Source organism: Apostichopus japonicus, chromosome 20, assembly GCF_037975245.1.
Source record: "Apostichopus japonicus isolate 1M-3 chromosome 20, ASM3797524v1, whole genome shotgun sequence".
Classification (NCBI taxonomy): domain Eukaryota; kingdom Metazoa; phylum Echinodermata; class Holothuroidea; order Aspidochirotida; family Stichopodidae; genus Apostichopus; species Apostichopus japonicus.
In genome coordinates this window covers 1,848,455-1,871,021 of record NC_092580.1, presented here as the reverse complement: position 1 = coordinate 1,871,021, position 22,567 = coordinate 1,848,455, and the positions used below count along the sequence as shown (strand labels likewise).

General features: G+C 36.6%; 1 protein-coding gene and 1 pseudogene across 4 annotated transcripts in view; one reads left to right on the top strand and one right to left on the bottom strand.

Annotated features, from left to right (window-relative positions):
- LOC139961031 (uncharacterized) overlaps window positions 1–22,567 on the bottom strand; it is a 181,979-nt gene that overhangs the window by 60,039 nt on the left and 99,373 nt on the right. For all 4 annotated transcript variants that reach the window (XM_071959841.1, XM_071959844.1, XM_071959843.1 and 1 more), the window contains exons 7-8: window positions 21,123–21,251; window positions 16,477–16,626 (exon numbers count right to left, since the gene is read on the bottom strand). In XM_071959841.1, coding sequence (XP_071815942.1) covers window positions 16,477–16,626; window positions 21,123–21,251 — 279 coding nt within the window. The remainder of the gene's footprint in view (window positions 1–16,476; window positions 16,627–21,122; window positions 21,252–22,567) is intronic.
- LOC139962264 (U2 spliceosomal RNA) lies at window positions 22,070–22,146 on the top strand (annotated as a pseudogene).

The window sequence follows — 22,567 nt, the reverse complement described above, 5'->3', positions numbered from 1 at the left end:
CTAAAAGCGATAAAGCATGACAAAAGCCCTTAAAAGTTGTATCTTTAAGCCACATTCTCCGGATTATTCTAAAAGGGAGGTCAGTCATTCACGAAATGGACTTGGAAGGGCAGACGAGATTGTCATCGGAAGTGGTCGACGGTTACCATGGTAATCCTGATGCACATACCACGACGACGGAACAACGATACAAGGTTTAACTACGGCTTATAAAAGCAAGGTTGACCTTACCTGGACCAACATTGTGATAGAACGGTTCCATCCACGACATCGGTGTAAGTAAATAAGGAACCCTTCATGCACCAGGGGTACTTGCAGCAGACTACATGACGCTTACCGGCTGAGACTGTAAACGTCTTTGATCGCTGCATGTTTCCTTTGAAGTGGAAGCAGCAGATTAACGCTTTGAGCACGATGCTAAAAAATTGCCTCAACCACCTCATGAATAATTCTCCTTTACTACTGAAAGTGATTCTCGATTGAGAGAGGCGGTGATCCGCGGCAAATGGCCAAGCCGCTGACAGATTTGCTTTAGCTTTAAAACGAAATCAAAACACAGACGAGAGAGAGAGCGCCGCACTGGATCAACAGAGCTCACGGAGAGAGGCCGTATCGTAAAGATTGATATGTGAGCAGGCTTACCATTAATCACCGGCGATAAGTTTTACTGTCTGACAAACAAATGAGGCAAAGATTACTCTTTTCAATTACAACAACAGGCAGGCAGGCAAGGCAGGCAGTCTCAAACCTGCCCGGATTAGAACGAAAGAAAGAGTTGTACTCCAGGTCTGAGAGATAACAATGAGTCGCACACTAAACCGGCTGTTTGAAATAACTTAATCAATATATCAGTAATTCGATAAGCACAGAAGAACGGAGAAGGTCTCCCTCTTATTACTTCAGAAGGAATCGGCTTCAGTCGAAAAAAGTTTGTCGATAGACGTAGCAAAAGTGCCGGAGGGAAGTTAACTCCTAGAGAGAGTGAGCTAGATAACTAGATATCAGAATCCAGATTCAGATTTGGTTCGGTGTGTTCCACTCGCCTTTCCTTCGTTATTTCCACGTGTGGTAGCATTCAACTAAGGGCGAAGGAGCTGAGACCGCATTCTCCACCCTTCCTTCCCACCCCCCCCCTTACTTAAAGTGTCTCTTTTTCAGTTTGGCATGTTCCCTACAAAAAGTATCCTTTTTCCAATATTGGAATATTGAGATTTGACAGAACGCAAAAATGATCCCCTTTGTTTTGAGATAACATTGTTGTTTGGTCACACCAAATACTTCACCAAAAAGTTCATTCAAACTCGATATCATTAATATTTCACAATGTACCTGATCTTGAAAAGTCTAATAAACCTAACGTATAAAACAAAACTTTAAAACGGTTGGGAATCATGAGAAAAAAAAAGTAAAGAAATATCAAAAGCAAGGCAACAAGTTACCAAGAGCAAGGCAACAAGCTGAAGGGTAGGTTAATTTCCAATCAGTTTTTATCAAGTATCTCAACCTTGCAGTATTTAAGATTGCTTTTCGTCACAGATTATCAAAAAAAAAAAAACATCTCGTAGAGAACGTTATCCTTGAAAGTAAATAAAAGAACCAGGGGCAAGACAGATCCTTGAAGATTATTACGAACTTGAGAATAATTTTATCTGTGCTGGGAGACATATACCTGGTGAGTTATGATCATGCACAGTGGAAACACATGTGGGATATGGATTACTGTAGCAGCTCATGCGAATAACACATCGGGCAGGATGACGTACATGTATATTAATTTATGCAATGGTATAAATTTTACATACAGAGGAAAAACAGCCAATTAAGCTTGGTGATTCTGCTATTGGGCCTCTTACATCGGTATATGGTATCATTGTGAGGATCTTCAGGTCACTGTTTCATTGTGGTTCTCTAAATATCTAAATTGGTCTCTTGTAATTAGTTTAGTCATCCTACTTTAGTCTTAATTGGATGAGTTGTTTACTAATGATTTGTGCTGATTTTTCTAATTTTGATGAGTCATATAGTAGTGTTTATGTTTCTGTGCCCATAGATTGAATAAGTTGTTGACTAAATATCGATATGAGTGTTTTGGAAAGAGGTATTACGCTGCATGTATTATACAATATTACAAGGCTGTTGAGATAGATCTCAGGACTCTTCTGCATTAATTGATTTAGCTTCAATTACTTTAAAACAATACTTCAGTAAATTGGTGCATTTATATCTTGATATGTAAAAGAAGAAGTATTTAGATTTTTGTCTAAATGCTAATCATTCAGGTTTATGACCTTAAAAGAGGGTAGGATATTTTGGAAAACTTAAACTACAAAAGAAACCAAAAAACAGGTATTTCACTGTTCACTCACCTTCCTATGAAATTCTCAAGAAACACTGTTCTTGCTGATGAAATTTTGATATCGATCTAAAAATTTGAATTTGATGTTTTCTCTAATTTGTAGACAACACGATAATATTCACATATGCGTGTAGGTCCCGAATCTCATTTCAATTACGGAATGTTGCAGAAGGTCAAAGGTTATTACAAAATACTGGTATTGCAAATAACATTGTGTATGGAAGGTATGAGCTTGTATAGAATAGTTAATAACACTACAGGTAGCCCAAACATTGAACTATGCTGTTGTAACAAAGGTTATCTTGCTTGACATTTCTCAGTTCTGCTGGGAGTAGCCTATGTACTAGTAGTAGTAGTAAGTTAAGTCTCGTCTATCCGACATGCTCAGTGATTAACCTCCGCCACGTATCACGATCTTGCGCAAGGTTTATTGCTTCCTCGAAATTGTTAATACTGCCAATTCTAAATAGGCTAAACTACAAGCAGTATTTGGCCAGTTTGGCAAGGCTTGGCTGAACCATTGAACGGACAAGTTGACTAATTATCAGTTTACACATATCAAACACACACTGTAGAGAAAAGACTGTACAAAAGTATTTCAAGGTAAGAGAGGTCTTGATGAGGTTGACCTTTACATGTTTTTAGAATACACATGAAATAAAAATGATGGCGGTTGGAATCAGTTCAGTTTGCTTTTGCCTATATACAGTCAACAATATGATTAGTGCTGCATAGCATTGAAGACTCGCCCCAAACCGCGTGTGGCCATCTGAAAAAGTTAACTTTCTGTTGCTTGCAAGTGACGTTTTGTTCATGTCGCTACAAAATGCAGACAGTAATGAAATGTGATACCTTAATTGTTATCTTTAGCTGGACCTGAGATGTCCATCTCTGTATCGTTTGTATACTGTGCTGTGGGTATTCACCGCAGCTGTATTACCGGCATTAGACGTTTCTTTTTGCGCGAGTCTTCACACCCTTTAATAGACCTTCCTACAGAAGAGTTTTGAGGTAGCTCCCTGCTATGGCAACTTTATTACATTAGTAGCCATGGTGTGCAGTATAATCGATGTGACACATAGCGGGATCTAGGGATCATAGGGGATCATTTTGCAACAGCAAGATGCTTGTGTAGGCGCTATCCTGTACATTACATATTAAGGTTAGCGATTATAATATACACAATATAGCAGGGCACATGGAGATAAGTTTGTTTACAAAACCATGCCCATGTCCTTTGGGCTTGTTTACAAACAAATTTTGCATTTGTTCATTCTTTGGCAACGGACTAATTCCTACGGTAAAAAGGATCTGATGATGATGATGATGATGATGATGATGATGATGTTGATAATGATGATGATGTGACTGTAGGGAACCCTGTCAAAGCTGAAAAATGATTCATGGTGTCACGACAGCTGGCATTACCTGGTGCATAAAACTGCTTTATTGTGCATGACATCGTAACTGTTTGCTTCAAGTTCATTTCTGGGACAGAAGTTTATCAAGTTCAAATTATAATAATTTACACAAGTTCAAATTATGTTCAGATCTGCAAGTCTACAAGTTGGAGATGAAATTTCACAAGGATGCACTTAGATTGCTTTGCTACCCTTGTAATTGTCAATAATCAAAGCTACTTCACCATTAAACATAATTAATCGCTTCCCCTTGCTGCTTTCCCATCTAAAGATGACAAATATGTTATTACTAACTTCATAATTAAACTCAGCCCCCATTATCCATATCATGCAAAACTAAAACCCCAGGATATATATTTGCATTAGCTTGCATTTAACTTAAATATGACCCCTAATGAATCCATCTATTTTACTCAAATTTTGCTTCAAGACTGGTAATGTGGTACAGACCTCACCCTGTGAGTCTGAAATGTTTATTACTCTCCTCCAATCCTTCCAAGGAATACTTTATTTTACAGCATATTTGTGACTTAGAATCACTTGCTCATATTCAAATTGAGACCACAAGTTCGGTTAAAAGCTAGCATAATGTATATTTATTCCCATCTATAAATCTCCAAAAAGCTTTTATCACACACTCAATCAGGAACAGTAGACTACAATTTTTTTGACGATGATGCATAAAATTGTTGACGTGAGATTTTATCTTGGGGAATATTCAACTGTACATATAGGTTTGATGCTCTTTGCAATCTCAAAGGTACAAAAAAAGCTAAGTATCATCCTCAGGATTTAAATACATCAAACAATGTTAAAGGGGGAGTGGGGGGGGGGAAGGTGATGCCAAAATCTGTCAACAAAATCAAACATATATTTAATATTTACTGCTCACTTTCAGATCAGAGGATTCTTTGTATTTGGGTATGTAGCACAACATGAGCTTTCTAAACCTGAATTTTAAAAGATAGATGGAATCATAAAACAGGAAACTAGTGGACATGCGGTAGAAATTATCACTCTCTCATATGCTAACGATTCATATTCTGTAGAGATTGACAGACCTTCAATTGCTGCAACGCTGGCCCTGGGGACTAAGCCAACATATGAAAACCTCATTAGTGTCACAGTCATTGAACTACAATGACCACTATTGTTTTAACAGGGAAATGCTTCCTAGGAAAAAAATACAGCCGTCTGTGAACATACTAATAATGTTATCATATTAACAAGTGGTTATTAAGTGACAGCTCCCTGAGTATGGTCATAAGAGGCCTACTATTATTATTATCTTTATTGCTATTGTTATTATTATTATGATTATTATTATTGTTATTATTATTTTGTACTGATACTGTTGACAGTTGTTGACAAAAGGGAAATTGACTGCTTTTTATGCACCTGCTGACATGGAACCATTTACATTTTCAAACTACACATGTAACTTAAATAGGTACCTTCAATAGAACACTCTGTATAGAGTTGTATGTTTACATGGCATGTGCCCCCCCTGAAATTTTTCATCTCTTTTACCTAATTTCTAGCTGAATACCAATATATTAGATTGTATACACTGATGAAACTCCTATCCCATTAAACCAATAAACCAGCAAAACTACCTTCCCAGTTTTTATCAGTTTCATGGCCTAGACCTACAATAGCCTAATTGTTTTTATTTTTACAATTTGACAGTTTGTGATAAATCTGGTAGTTACCAAGTATGGCTGGACATAATCAACATTCCATTGTTTCTTAATCCATTTGCATTTAGAAAATGTCTAGTGTTTATTATAAAAAAAAAACAGAAAAATGGAATAAATATGTAGGGTAAAAAAGATGGATCAAAAAAGATGGAAACAAATGCATCATTAGGACAAAGAGACACTCCTTTTGATAATGCATCATAAGACCATGAAGTCTGTTTTACCTCCATCATGAGATCTACTCTACATTGTTCAGTGAAGTGGTCTGCAGCTAATCTCTATTCATTATCCATCATCTGTGTTCATTGGCCCTTCACCTCCAGCAATATCCATATAATATACCAGTCCAGAGTACTAAATCAATGCGTCGTTGAAGTCGTCGATCGGATCGCACCCAATCCTGGCCTCACCCTCCACTCAGCAAAACTTTAAAAGGTTTTCGAATATACGCTAGAGTGTACAGTTTACTGACAAATGATCGTAATAATAAATAACACTCCGCAATGGGAATTAAAGGAATATGTAGCAGCAGAAATGTAGGACATAATAAGACAAGGTGCATGAACGTACTTCTCTCCATGCCCCCCTTACTCCCAACCTTCCCCTCATTTTTAGGAATTTTCAACAACTATTTGTGATACACAATAAGTTACTACTGTCTTATTCCTAGAGAGTGTGGACATAACTTGATGAATGTGGTACCACAGTGACTTTGCCAAACCACCCCCCTCCCCACCATCCCTTCCCCGTCAGTATTTGGAATTTAGAATATACTTCCCCTGGTTATGACACCGATATGAATAAGAAAAAATGTCAATTTTGTTTACAAAGAATGACAATCAAAGACAATGGGGATTGTCTATTTGAAGTCGAAGCATAGTGTGATATAAGCAGTGTACTAAAAATCATGACAATATTCAATATTAAAGGAGGCTCTACCCACAGTGTCCTCAGTGCACGGGGTTTAAAAAGTATTATAATCTGCATAACTTTTATGCCCATCTCAAATCCAGATATTTCTATGCAAACAGAATTACAATCTCCTTACAAATATGACTAAAATATTTCCAAAAACTTCCCTGCACAATTCAATAAAATATATATATTTATGTCTATATATAATTTAAATTGTAAAGAGTTGGAAAATCATATCATATCATATGTTTGTCACAAACACACATATGTAACCAGCCATAAATTTGTTTACATTTTGTTATGTTATGTATTAACACCCTAATTAACAACTTGTATATACACTCATTTCCCACATTGTATTTCAAACTGTGGCCACTCCATCTCCATTTACTCTCCGTCCTCATGTCTTTGTAGGGCAGAGTGCAGACACTATGACGCGAACCCACCAAGCAGCAAATATCTGTATTGACACAGCTTTATTACAGGGTCAAATTTTCAGCAAGAAGGGCAAAAAATTGATAGTTGTCTGGTAAAGAACAATATGCAATCAGTTATGTTCAGCTAGAACTGCCCACTTGTCACAGTTTAATCATCTTTACAGATTCATATGAGTGATGAAAATCTTTGGAAGAAATAAAGAAATATAAGTAGACCTACTAAAATGATCTCTCATCATGCCACATAACGAGGACGGTATGACCGTATGAAATCTCTGATGGTTACAGAGTGCATAACGGATGACAAGTTGAGGTGGTTATTTTCACATCAGTAGTAACGCATTAAAAGGATTGTCTGGTGGCCCAAAGAAGTTACCTTAAAAAATAGTAAATAATTTTCCAAACATGTTGTCAAAGTATGAGAACGCTAATGTTGCGTTTGACAGAGAAACGATTTTTTAATCGTTATGGATTGACATTTCAAATAAGATTTGAACAGTACAATACGTGACGTCAGCTCTGCCATAGCAGATTGCGTCATAACCAACCCTCCGCACAGTACCTATACGGTAATCACAACAAAAACAGCGTTTGTATACAGATAAATTTCTTCCTTAATTTCCGGTGAAATTTCTTAAAAATTAGATATGTTTTCAAAAACTCCTTAAGCCGCCATGTACTTGATCGGTGGTTCCGTGGTCTTTGTGTAACACAAGGTAAATTTTAACAGCAGACTCTGAGTTGTTCAGGCTATACATCGCGCTATCCAGCTCCAACGCGAAAAATGTTCGCATGTAGGCTATACTCAAACGTTGACAATCGGACAGTTCTGCGAAGCCTAAGCTTCTCAGTGCTACATTCTGCTCTGACAACGATTCGATCAATTTCTTCAATAATTTCCGGTGAAATTTCTTATAAATTAGATATGATTTAAAAAACTCCTTAAACCGCCATATATGTAGTAGATCGGTGGTTTCGTGGTCTTTGTGTAACACAAGATAAGTTTTAACAGCAGGCTCTTCGTTGTTTATACATCGCGGTATCCAGCTCCAGCGCGAAGAATGTTCGCGTGTATAGTTTACTCTAACGTTTACAATCGGACAGTTCTGCGATGACATCGATTCCGCCAAGTTTCATCTTTCGGTTTAACGAATACTTTACAAGTTTCGTTTTACTGTTAATTTGATCCGTGAATTTTGTTTCAGCGATTTCGAAGAACAGTTAATGAACTGTGGTTTGAGTGTGAGTGTGCTATGTGTAACGCTATACAAGTACACCAACTGAGCATCGTAGTATATACGTTCGCGAGTATGTACGTTATATATATATGAGGGAATCCTATGTGCTTACACGTGAGTTTATTTGCTGCGGAATTGGGAGTGCTAACTTCAAGTCGCCTGTTTTGCCTATCTGCAAGCACTACGTCAATCACCATATTGAAGCGTTCGAACAAACGGTACTTTTGGTGAGAAACTGGTGAATTTGAAAACCAGATTTCTACAAGAAGAAAACGTCGAATGGGGACAATTTTTACATGGTTAGAAAGAGAAAAATAATAACTACAAGGACAATGTATCAAAATCTTCCACCAGACAATTCCTTTAAAGACTACTGCTATAGTAACACATTAAAGACTACTGCTGTAGTAACACATTAACGACTACTGCTATTGAAAAAACCCATTTATGATGTGGTTTAAGTGAACAGATGTGTTACAAGCTCCTGTCATGTTCATACATGCTGTAATCTCTATAATGTCAATACATTATTAGCACTAATCATATTTTTATCACCTCCCAGATTGTTTCACTTCCATTTCTCAGAGCCCCTGACACTGGGGCGGGGTGGGGTTGGGGTGGGTGAGAAATCAGGAACCATGGCTATTAATAATTTTCACAGCAATGACTTTCAGGTGGGTTCTGGACCATATACACCCTCTACCAAGAGTTTGGTCTTGATGGGAGGGAAGGAGGAGGGGGGAGGGGGATTATTAAGGTCTTGTTGGGAGGGGAATGGGCATTATTCAGGTTTTAGCATGCACATTAGGATGGAAAGTCATTTCATGGATGGCTCAATATAGTCCGGGATACATTTGGAACTCAAATACTCACATGCTAACAGGTAAAGAGGAAAAAATGCTTCACATCTAAATTCATCAATCAACCACAAACTGTGACAATCTCACCGAATCAAATTAAGTAGATCTTCTCTGACTCAGTAGGCACCTTTAAAGAGTTTTTCATGAAGCCGATCAATTTGGCATCTCCCATAAAGCCCTCTATACAAACATGCATCAATTTGAAACACCTGTCGCTTAGAGGCAAGGATAGCAGGCTGGAGCAAAGTAAGAGCCATATAAACATATACATATAAATATATCCATCCTCTATATAATAATGTTCAGTGCCTCTTCCTTAAGCAAACAAGCAAGCTGGTGCAAACTCAAGAGCGAGAGAGAGAGAGTGACAGAGATGGATATATCTTAGTAAAAGGTCTCAAGAGTTGAAAATATACATTATGGACTAAGCTGAAAAACCCGAGTCTTTTTAAGCTGTCTTGATAGTTTCAAAATTAAGATCGATTTTGGTTACTTAAATGGAGAACGTATAAATATTGAGATGGATGGGAGTTTCTAAGGCCTCTGATATGGTGAGATAATACGTCATCAATCAAACATCAAAAACAAACCCGTCCCTGTTTTGATTTGTTTTCTTCTCCATTCAAACTAAACAAAGTCTACAGTTTATAAAACTCTGAAATTTCTAACAGCATAAATGGTACTGTATACTACTACAACCAAATCGATTCATTGGGAGAAGAGACACTTGTGCATGCCAGTGTGTCAGCAGGAATTACATCTGATGGTATTTGTGTTTGACCTTCAGAAATTGGTGTCAACTGGATCCCATTAACGACGGTAACCGCATTGCCTAAAATCTAGCAATGATATCCCTCTGTGACAGCTACAAATGTCATGGTTAGTATAGATGGATCATTATACCATTTTATCATATTTGCCACATTACAGTGATGTGACCCATAGCTGTTAAATTTGGGAGTTTTGCCCTTAATATGCATTTTAGTTTTTCGGTCACAATCTTAGGGTACCATACAGAGTGTTTAAAAGGAAATTCTATTTGGCACAACGTATGTTATATTTACTCCATCAAAATTACACCCCAAAAATATGAAATAAGGCAATATTTCAAAAGTTTGTGAAAGAATCAATGAAAGTATAGCTTTGAAAATGTGGGACACAAAAAAATATTTTGGTTTACCAGTCAAACTCACTTTTCAGGAGCAGCAACATGGTTGTAACCATGAAGATGTGAAATGCAATATTAAAATAATATAACATTTAGGAACAAAAATTGTGAATTGAAGGATCCCCAAACAGCATTGCCTAACTATACATCAAACAGTGTGGAAATATTAAGTGCTGTCAACATTTCATGTTTAACACGTTAGTCAAATGGAGGTTCTGTAAATGTTTGCAGATAACTGCATAAATTCTGCTAAATGGCCATAAATTAGGTATATGTCTAAACTGTTTGTGGAGAACAACATTTCCTCTACGCTAATTCCACACATCCATTTATCCTTTAAACGTGGCAGATTGGTGGCAATGACAACATTGTTACAGCATAAATGTTTTATGAACCTTGTTGGTTTTGCTGGGTAGTACATAAAAAGTTCTTAAAGTAAAGAAATAAACAAGCAAACAATTAGACCCGACTCAATTGCAGAAAACTTGACAAAACTTTATGAAGAATGCCGTCACACATGCGGTCATCAGATCCTCTGCTCACTGTTATAAAGCTCTAAACCTGTTGAAGGCCACCTGTTGTTTTCAGTTTTCTGGTTAATAACAAACACATTTCTTTGTCTTGTCTTTCTTCCTATGATTATGCCTCATGAATAATTCTTTCACTATAAAACAATATGACGTAGGTCATTATGTTGTCATGGAGATGTTTTAGCATTTCTTTTGTTTTATAAGGTTAACAAAGGTTATATAGAGGTGTGTGATATTAAAGGATATGAGGTAAATTTGTTAACCGATACTTCCTTAGATATCACGGAGATGTTCTAGCATTTCCTTTGTTTTATGAAGTTAATGCCAGTTAAGGTTATTTTGTTGTGTGTGATATTAAGGATATGAGGTAAATTTTTTTAACCGATACTTCATTAGATGTCACAGAGATGTTTTAGCATTTCTTTTGTTTCATGAAGTTAATGCCAGTTAAGGTTATTTTGATGTGTGTGATATTAAAAGTACATTGTGGTAAACTTTTTCAACCAACTCCTAACATTGAATGAGTTTGAAAGATGTAGATAAAATTACCCCTGGTTAGGACTTCTGCAGCAAAACATTGCCAAACTAGTCCTAACGTTGGAATGTAAGTGAACCACTGAGAAATCCTTCTCGAATCGATTACTTGATGAATGGGAGGTGTGATATTATCCTTTTGTTTTGTTCCCAGAATTCTGACTAAATCTTTTGCCTTTAACTTCAATTTCTGTATATTCCAGAAAATTATCTAGAAAAATGATAGCACAGTTTTTTCGGAGATTGCCTTCAGCTAGATTGAATCACACTTTTCGTTTTCATGACACCTAGCGGGGGTAGTCTATTTTCTTGTAAATTATTCAGTGATAGGATCGAAGGAAAGGAATAAAAGATACATGCAGGGAGAGAATGAATTTAATGATGAATTTTATGCTGTATCTCTCAACTATAATTCTTGTGGTTGTTTTTATACAAAATGACCCAATTTTCCTCAAGTCTGTCAGAAACACCCGATATTTAGAGCAAGCTAACCTAACAGCAAGAGACCCTCATTTATCTTTCTTTTTGTTTGGCAATGTAATATTTTATTTCTTTTCCAGTAATTCAAACCAACAAACAACGATAAACCATTCTTATGCACAAAATAAGGAAAAAGTGGTCAATAAAAACTTCATTTGATTGGTTTTTTTCACTCTCCTTTGCAAGATTCCTTTATTACCATCATGAATATTTCATTGACCCATTTCGGCTAAGAGGCCTTACTTTGCCACTCTTCAAAACTTTTGAGTTGCGAATATGCCTAATCAAACGTAAAAATTTGGGAAATTTGTTCTATTAATCTCTGTGATCATTTCTGTATCAAGAGAATAGAGAGTCAGAACAGAACGGGTAGACGATATCTCATGAATATTAATAATGACATCACGAATATCTATAAATCTAATAAAAATAAATATCACCTGAATTCTATCGGACAAACAAAACTGAAATTACGCTGCAACTAAAGTATCTAAAGTTACATATCAAAGTTTCTCGACAAAAACGTGTTTTGTTTCTTCGTTCTTCGAGCAAAATTCAAATATCTTTAGTGTATATGTTGTCTGATTTCTGATTGATGCTGTACATGTTAATACAGAAACAAAGCTCAACCTTAAAAAGATTGTACAATATATATATATTGCACATATTTTACATCCTCTCAAATGCATGCATTATTCATCCACCTGTAGATATTGCACAATTTAGACCGCAACTTGTCGCAATAACAAACTATATATATTTCCTGCCAATAAAAACAATTGATGTCCTCACATTGTTAAGCAAAAGGTGTATTTAGCACTGGAGTATTAAGGAAAGAACACATTGAATGGAATTAGAGCTTGGAACATGATTCTACTGCTAATGATCTGTGACGTACGGATTTTGATTTTTTTCTTCCTTTTCCTCATGCCAGCAATAGCTTCCTTTGCAGCATTTAAGTTCTCTCAAATTACACTTGAACTGTTACTATATATATCACTAGTCAAAGCTGTTATAATGCCATCACAGCAAATTGCCATAAGGTCTTTTAGAAATTCTGTCATGTTGAAAAAAAAAAGAAAACCAGCTTATAGATATATCCCACATTCATCGCAGATAACCCCTAGCCTACTTTGGGTATTAACAGAATCAAAGCTACTTTGGCGGTCATTATCTCGGGCAGTTTGAACACGAGCCAGCTGCTTCTATGTGGATGAGGTTAAAACATTCATGGAGTCACAATTTAGCAAGAGTACAGTAGCTATAAAGTAAAATGAACCATTCTACAGGAAACATGAAGTTGAGTTGAGTTTGGTCAATTATTTGATGATATTTGATATGCAAATCTCATAACGATGTACTTGGTTAATTCCCATGTTTTTAAACAAATAAAAATTCCAGACTTTTTTAAGACTAAAGTTTTCATGGCTAGACTGTTAGGTGATGAGACTCTCACACAGGGATCGACTGTGCCAAACAAAATGTCAAAATTTCAACTGATACTTTGAATTCTTCAACCTCTTAAAGTACTTTCTTAACTGCCATCTCCTCTGTCTGAGGTCTATTTTTAACATGTAACTATGCTTAATCAAAGAAAATGCACTTAAAGGTCATCAAGATAGCAACTAATATGCTAGACAGTCAAATAATGGTTACTGGTGTTAATAATCCTGCATTTCCCATTTCCCTGACACCCTCAGAACATTTAACTTCACCGAGACACGATATCGTCAAACTCGGGAATAAGACAAACGGGTCAGAACCCCCCCCCCCCCTGGAATGTGCTTTTGAAAATTTCTAGCAATTTATTACCACATTTAAAATTTGAAGGAATGATGCCCTGCAACTATTTGATTCAGGCTTTTCAGGTATTTTTATGTCATTTTTCGTTCGATACAAGTTCACAGTCTCTAGTGTGTAGAGGATGTGCGTCACGAGCCTGAAGGGGAAACAAATTTTGTGTGAAAAAGGGCAAACACAATGACCGAATCAAGCTTACGATGTCATCATTACTACGTCATGACAATAATCATGATACTGCTGTAGATATATCAAAGTGCATATACAGACACGATCACCTTTGTCAACTTTTAAGATGACAGAAAATTATGAGGGAAAATTTTTTTTTAAAAATTTGCATACTAATACTTCAAATCTCAACCGGGATGACCAAATTTCATCTGTTTTGTAGTTTTGTCAATTTTTGTGTGTTTAATATGCAAATGTGGTAATATTTGCTTCCTCTTTCCGGTGAGCTATTTTTCAAATTTAAATTGGATATTCCTCATTTACATCTCCAAACGAGGAAACAGGCAGACACATGGATACATAGAAGGGAAAGGAGAACTGAAGAAATGACGAAGTACAGACAGCACTTATTATTATGCATAAATCTGAAAGTGATCTTGACTTGCATTAAGCCAAGCAGTATCTAACGAAAGCCAGTAGCTTTGTCAAAAATGTCATCTTCATTCCAGACACACATTTTGTCAACCCCCCCAGCCAGCCTCTCTGGGTTCTCGCAACCTTTTGGTGAACTTTTTAGCTTTCTGCAGAAGAGATTGAGAAATGATGCATCCATGCATGAACTTCATTCTCCTAACATCCAAAGTTCAATGAACAGCCATGCTACTCAGCTTCAGCTAGCCTCTCAGTGTCTACGTATATACAGATGACACATCACAATTAATTCCGTTACAATCAAACTGGATTAAGCACAACCGGGCAAATAGGGGAGTCCCCACGAGGTAATGTTTTATCTGGCCGGTGAGAAGGCTTTCAAAACCTAATGGTCATGAAACCCTTTAGCGTAGGGCAAGAGGAAAGGTGATACATGCATAATATAAGGTGCTTTATACAAGTTTCCTACTTATGATATGATTTTTCAACCTAACAGATGGACAATACAATGGACTTTCTCAGCCTTTATTTTCTCATATATGTCATATGTCCAAATTTTGTCACAGGAGTTTGTTAATACACCTTAACAGGTGTTGCAGCGCATAAATTGAGTTCAAACTTAAAGATCAGACAGCTGGTGTTGAGTATTGAATGCAACAACACTCATGTTGGAGTGTATATTATGTAAATCCAGGCCCCACTGAGAAGTCAACATAGTTGCTCTTTCATGAAGAAAAATTAATATTTCACAAAGTTAGCAATCTCCCAAACTTCAGATGCATTTCTTCACAATTGAACAATTATCCAGTTCCAAAATAAAAAAAAGCCTAAAACATTTTCTTTTTAGGAAAGCTCGGAAAGAATCTGAGAGTATTTATAACAGCTAAGAAAGAGAAAATCATAGAAAAGAGAGAAACGGCCATTCTTGACAAAGACAACTGTTAGAATAAACTAAAGTAATAACGTAGAAAAGAAGAGACCAGAAAAGAAAGGAGGAACATAGAAAGAAGGGGGGGGGGGGTTCAGCTTAGAAACAAAAGAGCCTATAATAATAGCTGGCATGTAAACTACTGACAGCCTAAAACCCACGCACACAGGAAGGTGCCTAAATGTAGAGAAAATTGAGGGCTCTCTTCCAGAATCAACCAGCCAGACACATTTTTCTAAGACTAAACTTCTGATGTCACATCAAGTGCACAGTCTTTCCCTAACCAATCAGGCAATAACAGACTGGATTTTCTCCTCGCTGCAATATATACTGTATAGACATTATTTTGATAATAGATTTCTTAGCTATCCATAAAGAAGACTAGATGTCAGTTGTGCTGTCAATATCCATAACTATTTTCAGATTAATACTTTGAACTTACTTATAAGTAAGTAATGAACAGAAAACAGTTTGGAAAAAAAATTTACACAGAGGTATCCGAAAAGGTGGTAAAACTTTGTATATATAACCAGATAAGCAAAAAGAAGCCAAGTGGGAAATTCTGAAGCAGTAAAAATTACAACGGCTATGAATTTGAGCAAAACAGTGGCCTAGGGATATCAATATTGTCCTTACTTTGTACGAAGATTGACAAATGTAGACTACATGACAGGCACAGATACCATCTTGTTGCTCCATTCTATAACCAACATGAATACAGCTGGTAATATGAATTACATAATGACATATTAAGCCTAGGGTGGCCACTAACATAGAAAATCAAAATGGAGGACACCTCACAAGATTAGCAAACCAGATCAGGCTTTGGGGAAATTTGTGTCGCTGGAACCCGGCCTTCATTAATCCTTATATATTATGGAGATGAGAATATATTATCTGATATTTCCCCATGCCCCCCTCCATATCTGGCAGCAAGACCCCTCCAACAGACCCCAAAACCTAGGGCTGCAGCAACCCTCCCCTTCTCAGCATGGGACGGGAAGGGCTGCTGCATCCCTCTCCTTATCAGCATTGGATGGGAAGGGAATTATTTTAAGAGATAATGCATGGATACAATTTTCCAACTGTCATGCTTTTGACAACAGATTTTCCAACTATTGATGTTTAAAGCCAATAATTGGGGTGGGGGGGGGGAGACCCCCCCACCAATCCCCTGTAGCAATGTCCTTGCTGGCCAACCTAATCAGGGTACACCTTGAAAGGTTGGAAATTTCTCACACAGGTCATCTTTATTATCCTAACAAGTATGCTAGAAATTGAGGAAATAGAGACTACAATGTTAAATCTCTTGTTCCACTATGTAAAACCAGGGAGTTAAATCTTTCTCGATCAACATTATTTTTGTTAAAACACTTTAATTCATTCTCAGTCTGGTCAGCTTATGGACTTAAATACACCCCCCTCCCCCACAGTAATAACTGCCCAAAACCATTCAGGTATCTTAAGGAAGTATGTAGGGCTACATGTAACAGGAAGAAATAAACTCACTTATGATGGAAGTATTGTTTTTGGCGCAATCCAAGCCGCTGAAACCAGCTGGACACGAGCACACAAAACCAAATCCAGTGCTGGTAGGGGTGCAGGTGCCTCCATTACGACATGAACACCTATTGATGACAGCAGCCAAATGATGATGAGCTGAGGAAGAAACAGAGGCAGATGGAATGTCAAGTGACCCAGAGAATAACATCCATTTGAAAGAAGACACGCTGTCACATCGTAAGCGCTTACTGGTTGATTTCACAAGCAATCTATATCACCATGTCTCGATAAATGCGAATATGAAATCTAAAGGTCACAAATTTTCTGTAAATTCTTAACAAGATTTTACAGAAGTTTTGGCGATTACATCGGTCTTGTTACATTTCAAAAAATGACCAAGCTAAGCAATTTTAAAACAAATTGTACAATTAACGATAGTACATTCAAACGTAATTTTTTTCCACAAAATCAGAAGTGAAATTGTAAATTATAAATATTATGTAAGTTATAAAAGGAAGTAAATAGGGTACAGTGCTTGATAAAATTACTTGAATATAGAACAGAGTAGCTACATGATGAGAGTGCAATAGTTATGATGAGACAAGTAAGCATGGAGTAAATTTTAGGACACTTTGCAGGGGCAGAAGGGGGGGGGGGAGAGGGAGAGGGAGGAGAGGTGGAGGGAGAGAACACAAATGTTGAGGGCTAATTATGGTATATATGTGACTTTGATTTCAGAGGACAAACCACAAAGTGACCTCAAAACTGCTCAGTGCAATCTGTACCACAAATTTTGGTTTATCAATATTTTTTGCAACAATAGCATAATCTTAAATAGACTTTTTTCATAATTTTCTACAACAGGGGACTTTTTAATTACATCGTTCTTTTAAGCTTTAAACAAATGTGCGCTGTTAAATTAGCAAAATGGAAAAGGGTATTTATTTGTTTTTGTTACCAAAAGGTATATTCTTATTTATAAACAAGCACAATCTCTTTATACAAAACTAAGGGAGATATATATCTCCCCCTCCCCCCTCCCGTGGTCACCATGTGCCTACCCTCCCCTTGTTTATATTAGTATTTAACAGAGAGATAAATGATACCTTTCTATTTAATTGTGAATTGCTTTATAGAAGCTTATGCCCCCCCCCCCGCCACCCCGTCCCCAAACAATTAAACCCTAAAGCCCAAATGTATTGGTTTAATTCATCTAATTATACATGCATCTTCTTAGGAAGCTCTAGTTTAGGTGATAAATGTTACTGGTTTCTCATATTGATATCATTATAATTGATATTAATAAGCGTATAGGAATTTCTTTTTCTATTTCAGTAGGTTTGCAATCCTTTATTAGATGTCAATGACTGCAGCAAATACTGTCACATGACATGAAACGGGAAGTAGATACGCAATAATCATCTATCCCTTCTAATTACATTTTGTTGTAGAAATTCTTAGTTGAGTAACTTTGCAAATGTTCGCCAAATTCAGCATGCTATCATTTCGGTTTTTATGAATGTTCCTCAATATTAAGACATAACAATAGCGGTAGAACTGTTTTCAAAATTTAAATCAAATTACTGTCATACATTTCAAGTGTTTTCATCTAGCTGTGCAACCTTTATCAAGGGGAAGCAGTCGTTCTTGGAATTATCGATATGCTGACTGACTTTACATTATAGGAGAAGGCAGACTGGTTTTCATTATTAATATTTTTCTCTTTTTTTACTGACATCTACAAACTATTTTGGAAATGTAGACAAATTGCTACATTAGCCTGATGATGTTATTTGCCTGTTTCTGTTTTGATTCTGACAGCTTTTGAACTTTTTATCAACTTTGCTTATATTCTGTGGAGGATGTTAACCTTTCCTTGGAGGAAGAGAGAGAGGAAGAGGAGAGAGAGGTTACAAGTTGTTGTCATGGCGAGCTCTTTGAGGAGGAATTTAAAACTGCTGTTTGTCCTACTGAGAAATGGTAACAATTTAGGTCAAATGTTTTACAATTTTAGTTGGTCATTAGATACTGCTGTTTTAACCTCGGTCCTCAAATTAGGCTTCCAATCAATCTATCTCTCCACGACCTGGAGAAGCTTCAAGTATCATAGGCCTCTTTCCCAGGGCAGTAAATGATCATTAACTGGTCGGCAACATGCGTTCAATTTCTCTCTTAAATGTCATCGATGTTGTCCCTAAATATGCTAGAAAGAGTAATGTTCACTCATATTCAAACTTCAAATTATCGCCTTACTTCCAAGATCCTCACACCTTTTCCCCACACAGAGACATTCAATACTTTCTGAAGGGGTCTCATCCTTCATGGAAATACTTATTATAATTATAATTATTTCTACTATTTGTGGACAATTGATAACCTTTTACATCATAGAATGCTTGTTACTACAACAAAAACAGTCCTTAACGATATGATTGTATCTAAATAAACATATATGGAAATACTGCTTGCTGACACCCTTAACTAATGCAAGTTTTCCATTGCACCGGAAGCACTTCAAGAAAGCAGCCACTTGGCAAGGTTGAGTTGGAACTTTCATTTGTTTTATTACTTTAGATAATTAAATTCAGTCTCATCTATATTTTAGATTGTTCTCTAGTCTCTAACTTCCTAATTTCAAAATAATTGCACTTCTGCCTCGTTAGATATTTACCGGTGTTGCGACGGTCACTCTCTTTCAAACTTTCAAGAAGCATTTTACTGCTACCCTCATATCGTGAGTGTCTCTGTCTCTTAGCCATTGTCTTAGCTAATCCTCCTATATATCTGAGGATGCTAAAAATTTGGTGCTAGAACTGATGACCTTCAAGGTTGTTAGCATTTCGTCAATACTCCTGTATTTGATATCTTAATTTCTGTGCTTGATGGAGAAACTTTATATATAATAGGCAGCTACAGCTGGGTGAGGTGCTAGGCCCCCAAATATTTGTCTCCCCTCCTCCCCCTAAATAAAATTGTTAAGAAATGTTTAAAAAACAAAACATAGGTTAGAGCAGTACTCTGCCTGCCCCTCTTGAAAACAAGGTCTAACTATATCCCCTGTATCTATCTATAACTTTTGACAATCCCTTGAGATTTCTATGTGGTTGTAACCATTTAAATAATCATAATAGCAAGTTAGTAAGGAATTAATCCAACAGGGGAACTTTGTAGCCCACACATTCAAATTATATCAAACTATAACATACTCTTCAATAAGCTATGAAGAACAGAGAAGATCAGAACCTCCAGGATGTGTTGACCTTTCTTAAAAACCAGCTAGAACTGACAAAGTACCTGCAATAAGTCTAGTTATATGTCATAAATTAGTAAAAAGAAGGAAATTTGTAGATTTATCCTTTTTTTAACATGTGTAATAAATTAAGAGCAAAATACAGTAGGTTGGCAAGCTCACGATCTCTCCCTTGAATAGCCCCTCATCCCTCTGTGACCAGAGGAACAAAACATACATCTCTGTTGTCATGGCACTATTTCCTGTAATTCGAGGTCATCGGTAAGTTCATTGCATCAGGTCAACAGCGCGGTAAACATCTCTGTGTTTCACTCCACTTAATATATATTGGTATTCCACTCGACTCCTCCAATTACCTTGGCTCTTCGCCCCCTTCGTTTATAAGAGGTTGCTATATACCACCCTATGTCATTGGTGAAATTGCAAACATGCAGTTTAATTTAAAAGCACAGTTCAATGGAATGTCGCAAATTGGAGTCAAACTGGCCAAAAATTAGCATTTTGATTTTCTTCAATGTATCAATAGAACCAATAAGCTCCTTCTAATAATAAAAGAAAAAGTGATCCTCATAATGTTCCTTCTTAGAGAGAATGAAGAAAATTTGGCCCACTTATTCCAGGAACTTAAGTCATTATTATATTTTCCAGATGACAGTATCTTCACCAACTATTTGTCTTTCCAAATCATAGTTGTTCTTTTTCTTCACTTATCACCTTCTTATTAGACATCCTCTAAATATTTTGGGGGGAACTTTCTTCAGAAAATTTGGAGCAGTGACATATTCTCTCCAAAAATCATCTTTGCATAAGGTTTTTTTGACCCAAGAGATACATATGTGCTACATTAATCAGGGTCTATGTTCCCCTTTGTTGCAATTTGCCTGCAGTGCCAGCAGATTCAAGATTCCATTCGATTACAAGACACTAAATCATTAATGTATGTTGTATACCCTATGAAATGCATTTTTGCCCTTTAATTCAAACTTTGCATAATTCTAGAAATGAGAATTAACTCCGGGAGGCCAAGAACTGCAAGTAAAAGTGTGCCACGATGTCATTTGTTTAATGTTGAACCTGTGTTTAACGAGGAAAAAGATTCAAATGATGTTTTAGGTTCCAAAGTATCTCACGTTTACCTTCAAAAAAAGCTCAGACAAATTCCTGCAGACTAAATTTACCTTCTGAAGACTGGCCTTGAAACTCTGGGGAATTCCCTACGTGCCACAACATAAATCCTGGATTATGACAACAACCACAAAAAAAAAAATAGTTCCTCGCCGGATTTCAGCCTCGTCAATAATTTACTACCCTGACTCCATCAAACAACTTAAAACGAGCATCCTTAATTTCCCAAGGAAATTTGGCAAACATTTCACTCCCCCTCAAAAAGTAAAATAGATACCTTTTGCTTGAACTGGGATTTGGCATCTCTTTCCGACGAATCCATCCATGCAGAAGCATTTCCAGGAGGCGCTATCTCGGATGCAAATTCCATTATTCTCGCAAAAGCAGCCGTTATTGACTTGAGGCCCTGTGAAAAAAAAGGATAAACCAAAGTGAGAAAGTGACAAATTAACTGCTGTAGGTGAACACAGTGGCAATTTGTGATCAAAAACAGAATGCCAGGCCGAGACATGTCTGGAAATGTAAGAGATCGACCAAAGTGAAATAAAAACAAACAAGTTAACGTCTAATAATTTTGCAGCTTTTATCTTGAAAAAAAACCCCCTACCAACCATTTTTGCATGGAAAACTGTTTGAAAAAGAAAAGTATAAAAACTTGCTTTGTTGATAATGAAGCCATACCAATAGAAAGGTACTAATAAAACTGCAGTGCTTTGTGTGGTAGCAAAAAACATGCACTATGAAATTTAATTTTTAGGCACGATAATTAATAGGTCAAAGGTCAAATGAAAACAAAAAACTAACTCTTGGAATGCTTATGGGGATCAAAGGTTAATTACTGCCTTCATTTGTGATGAAGAGAGTAGCTCCAGGGGGAATCCTTTAACTAACTCTCCAATCCCAACCGCCCTCTCCACCTTTCTTTTTATGGGATGGTAGAAAATGAAATCCCCCTGACTCTCCAATCCAGACCCCCCCCTCCCCCTCTACACCTCCCTTCTTCATGGTGGAAAGTTACACAACTATATTAAACTGACATTCTTACAAGGTACACAACTGATCAACAGTATCGATCTATTTTTAATACACTTTCCTTCTGTATTGTAAGATATTTTGACTCTACTGCCCTCTATATTTGAAGTTCTCATAAACTTGTTATGTCTTATAAGAGACAATACACATTTCTGTTGATATTCATCACTGAGATGCATCCATCGTACCAAGAAAGCTTCTCGGCCTTTTGGCTAAGATCATGTGTAGTATCTGTTCCCTTTCGAGGGGAATGGTGATGCACACCCGACGATGATCACACAGTCACAGTCCCGATGCAAGGGGACTGGGGCTGAGAGCGGATCAGTCGTTTGGTAGTTTGGTTTTCATGCCCAGGTTCTTTCCTGGGTGACTTTTTCTTAAAAAGTACCAAGAACAGTGTAGCTAAAGGATATGCATCAAAGTTCTTACTCATTTATATATAAATGAAACAACTTTCAAAATGAATCCAAATTAACATTCGCAGAGAGACATGACAAATTGACTTTTTGCAATTTCATATTTACTGCTTCATTGCATCTAAGAAACACAGCAGGTATAAATAGATTGTTTATTAAAATGCCAGGTAAAGTATAAACAACATTTTGTGGTTAATGTATTGAAGTTTTGACATAAAATTTCTGACATTTTGAGAAGATATTTCCTATGATTCAAATTTAATGGTTTAATAAA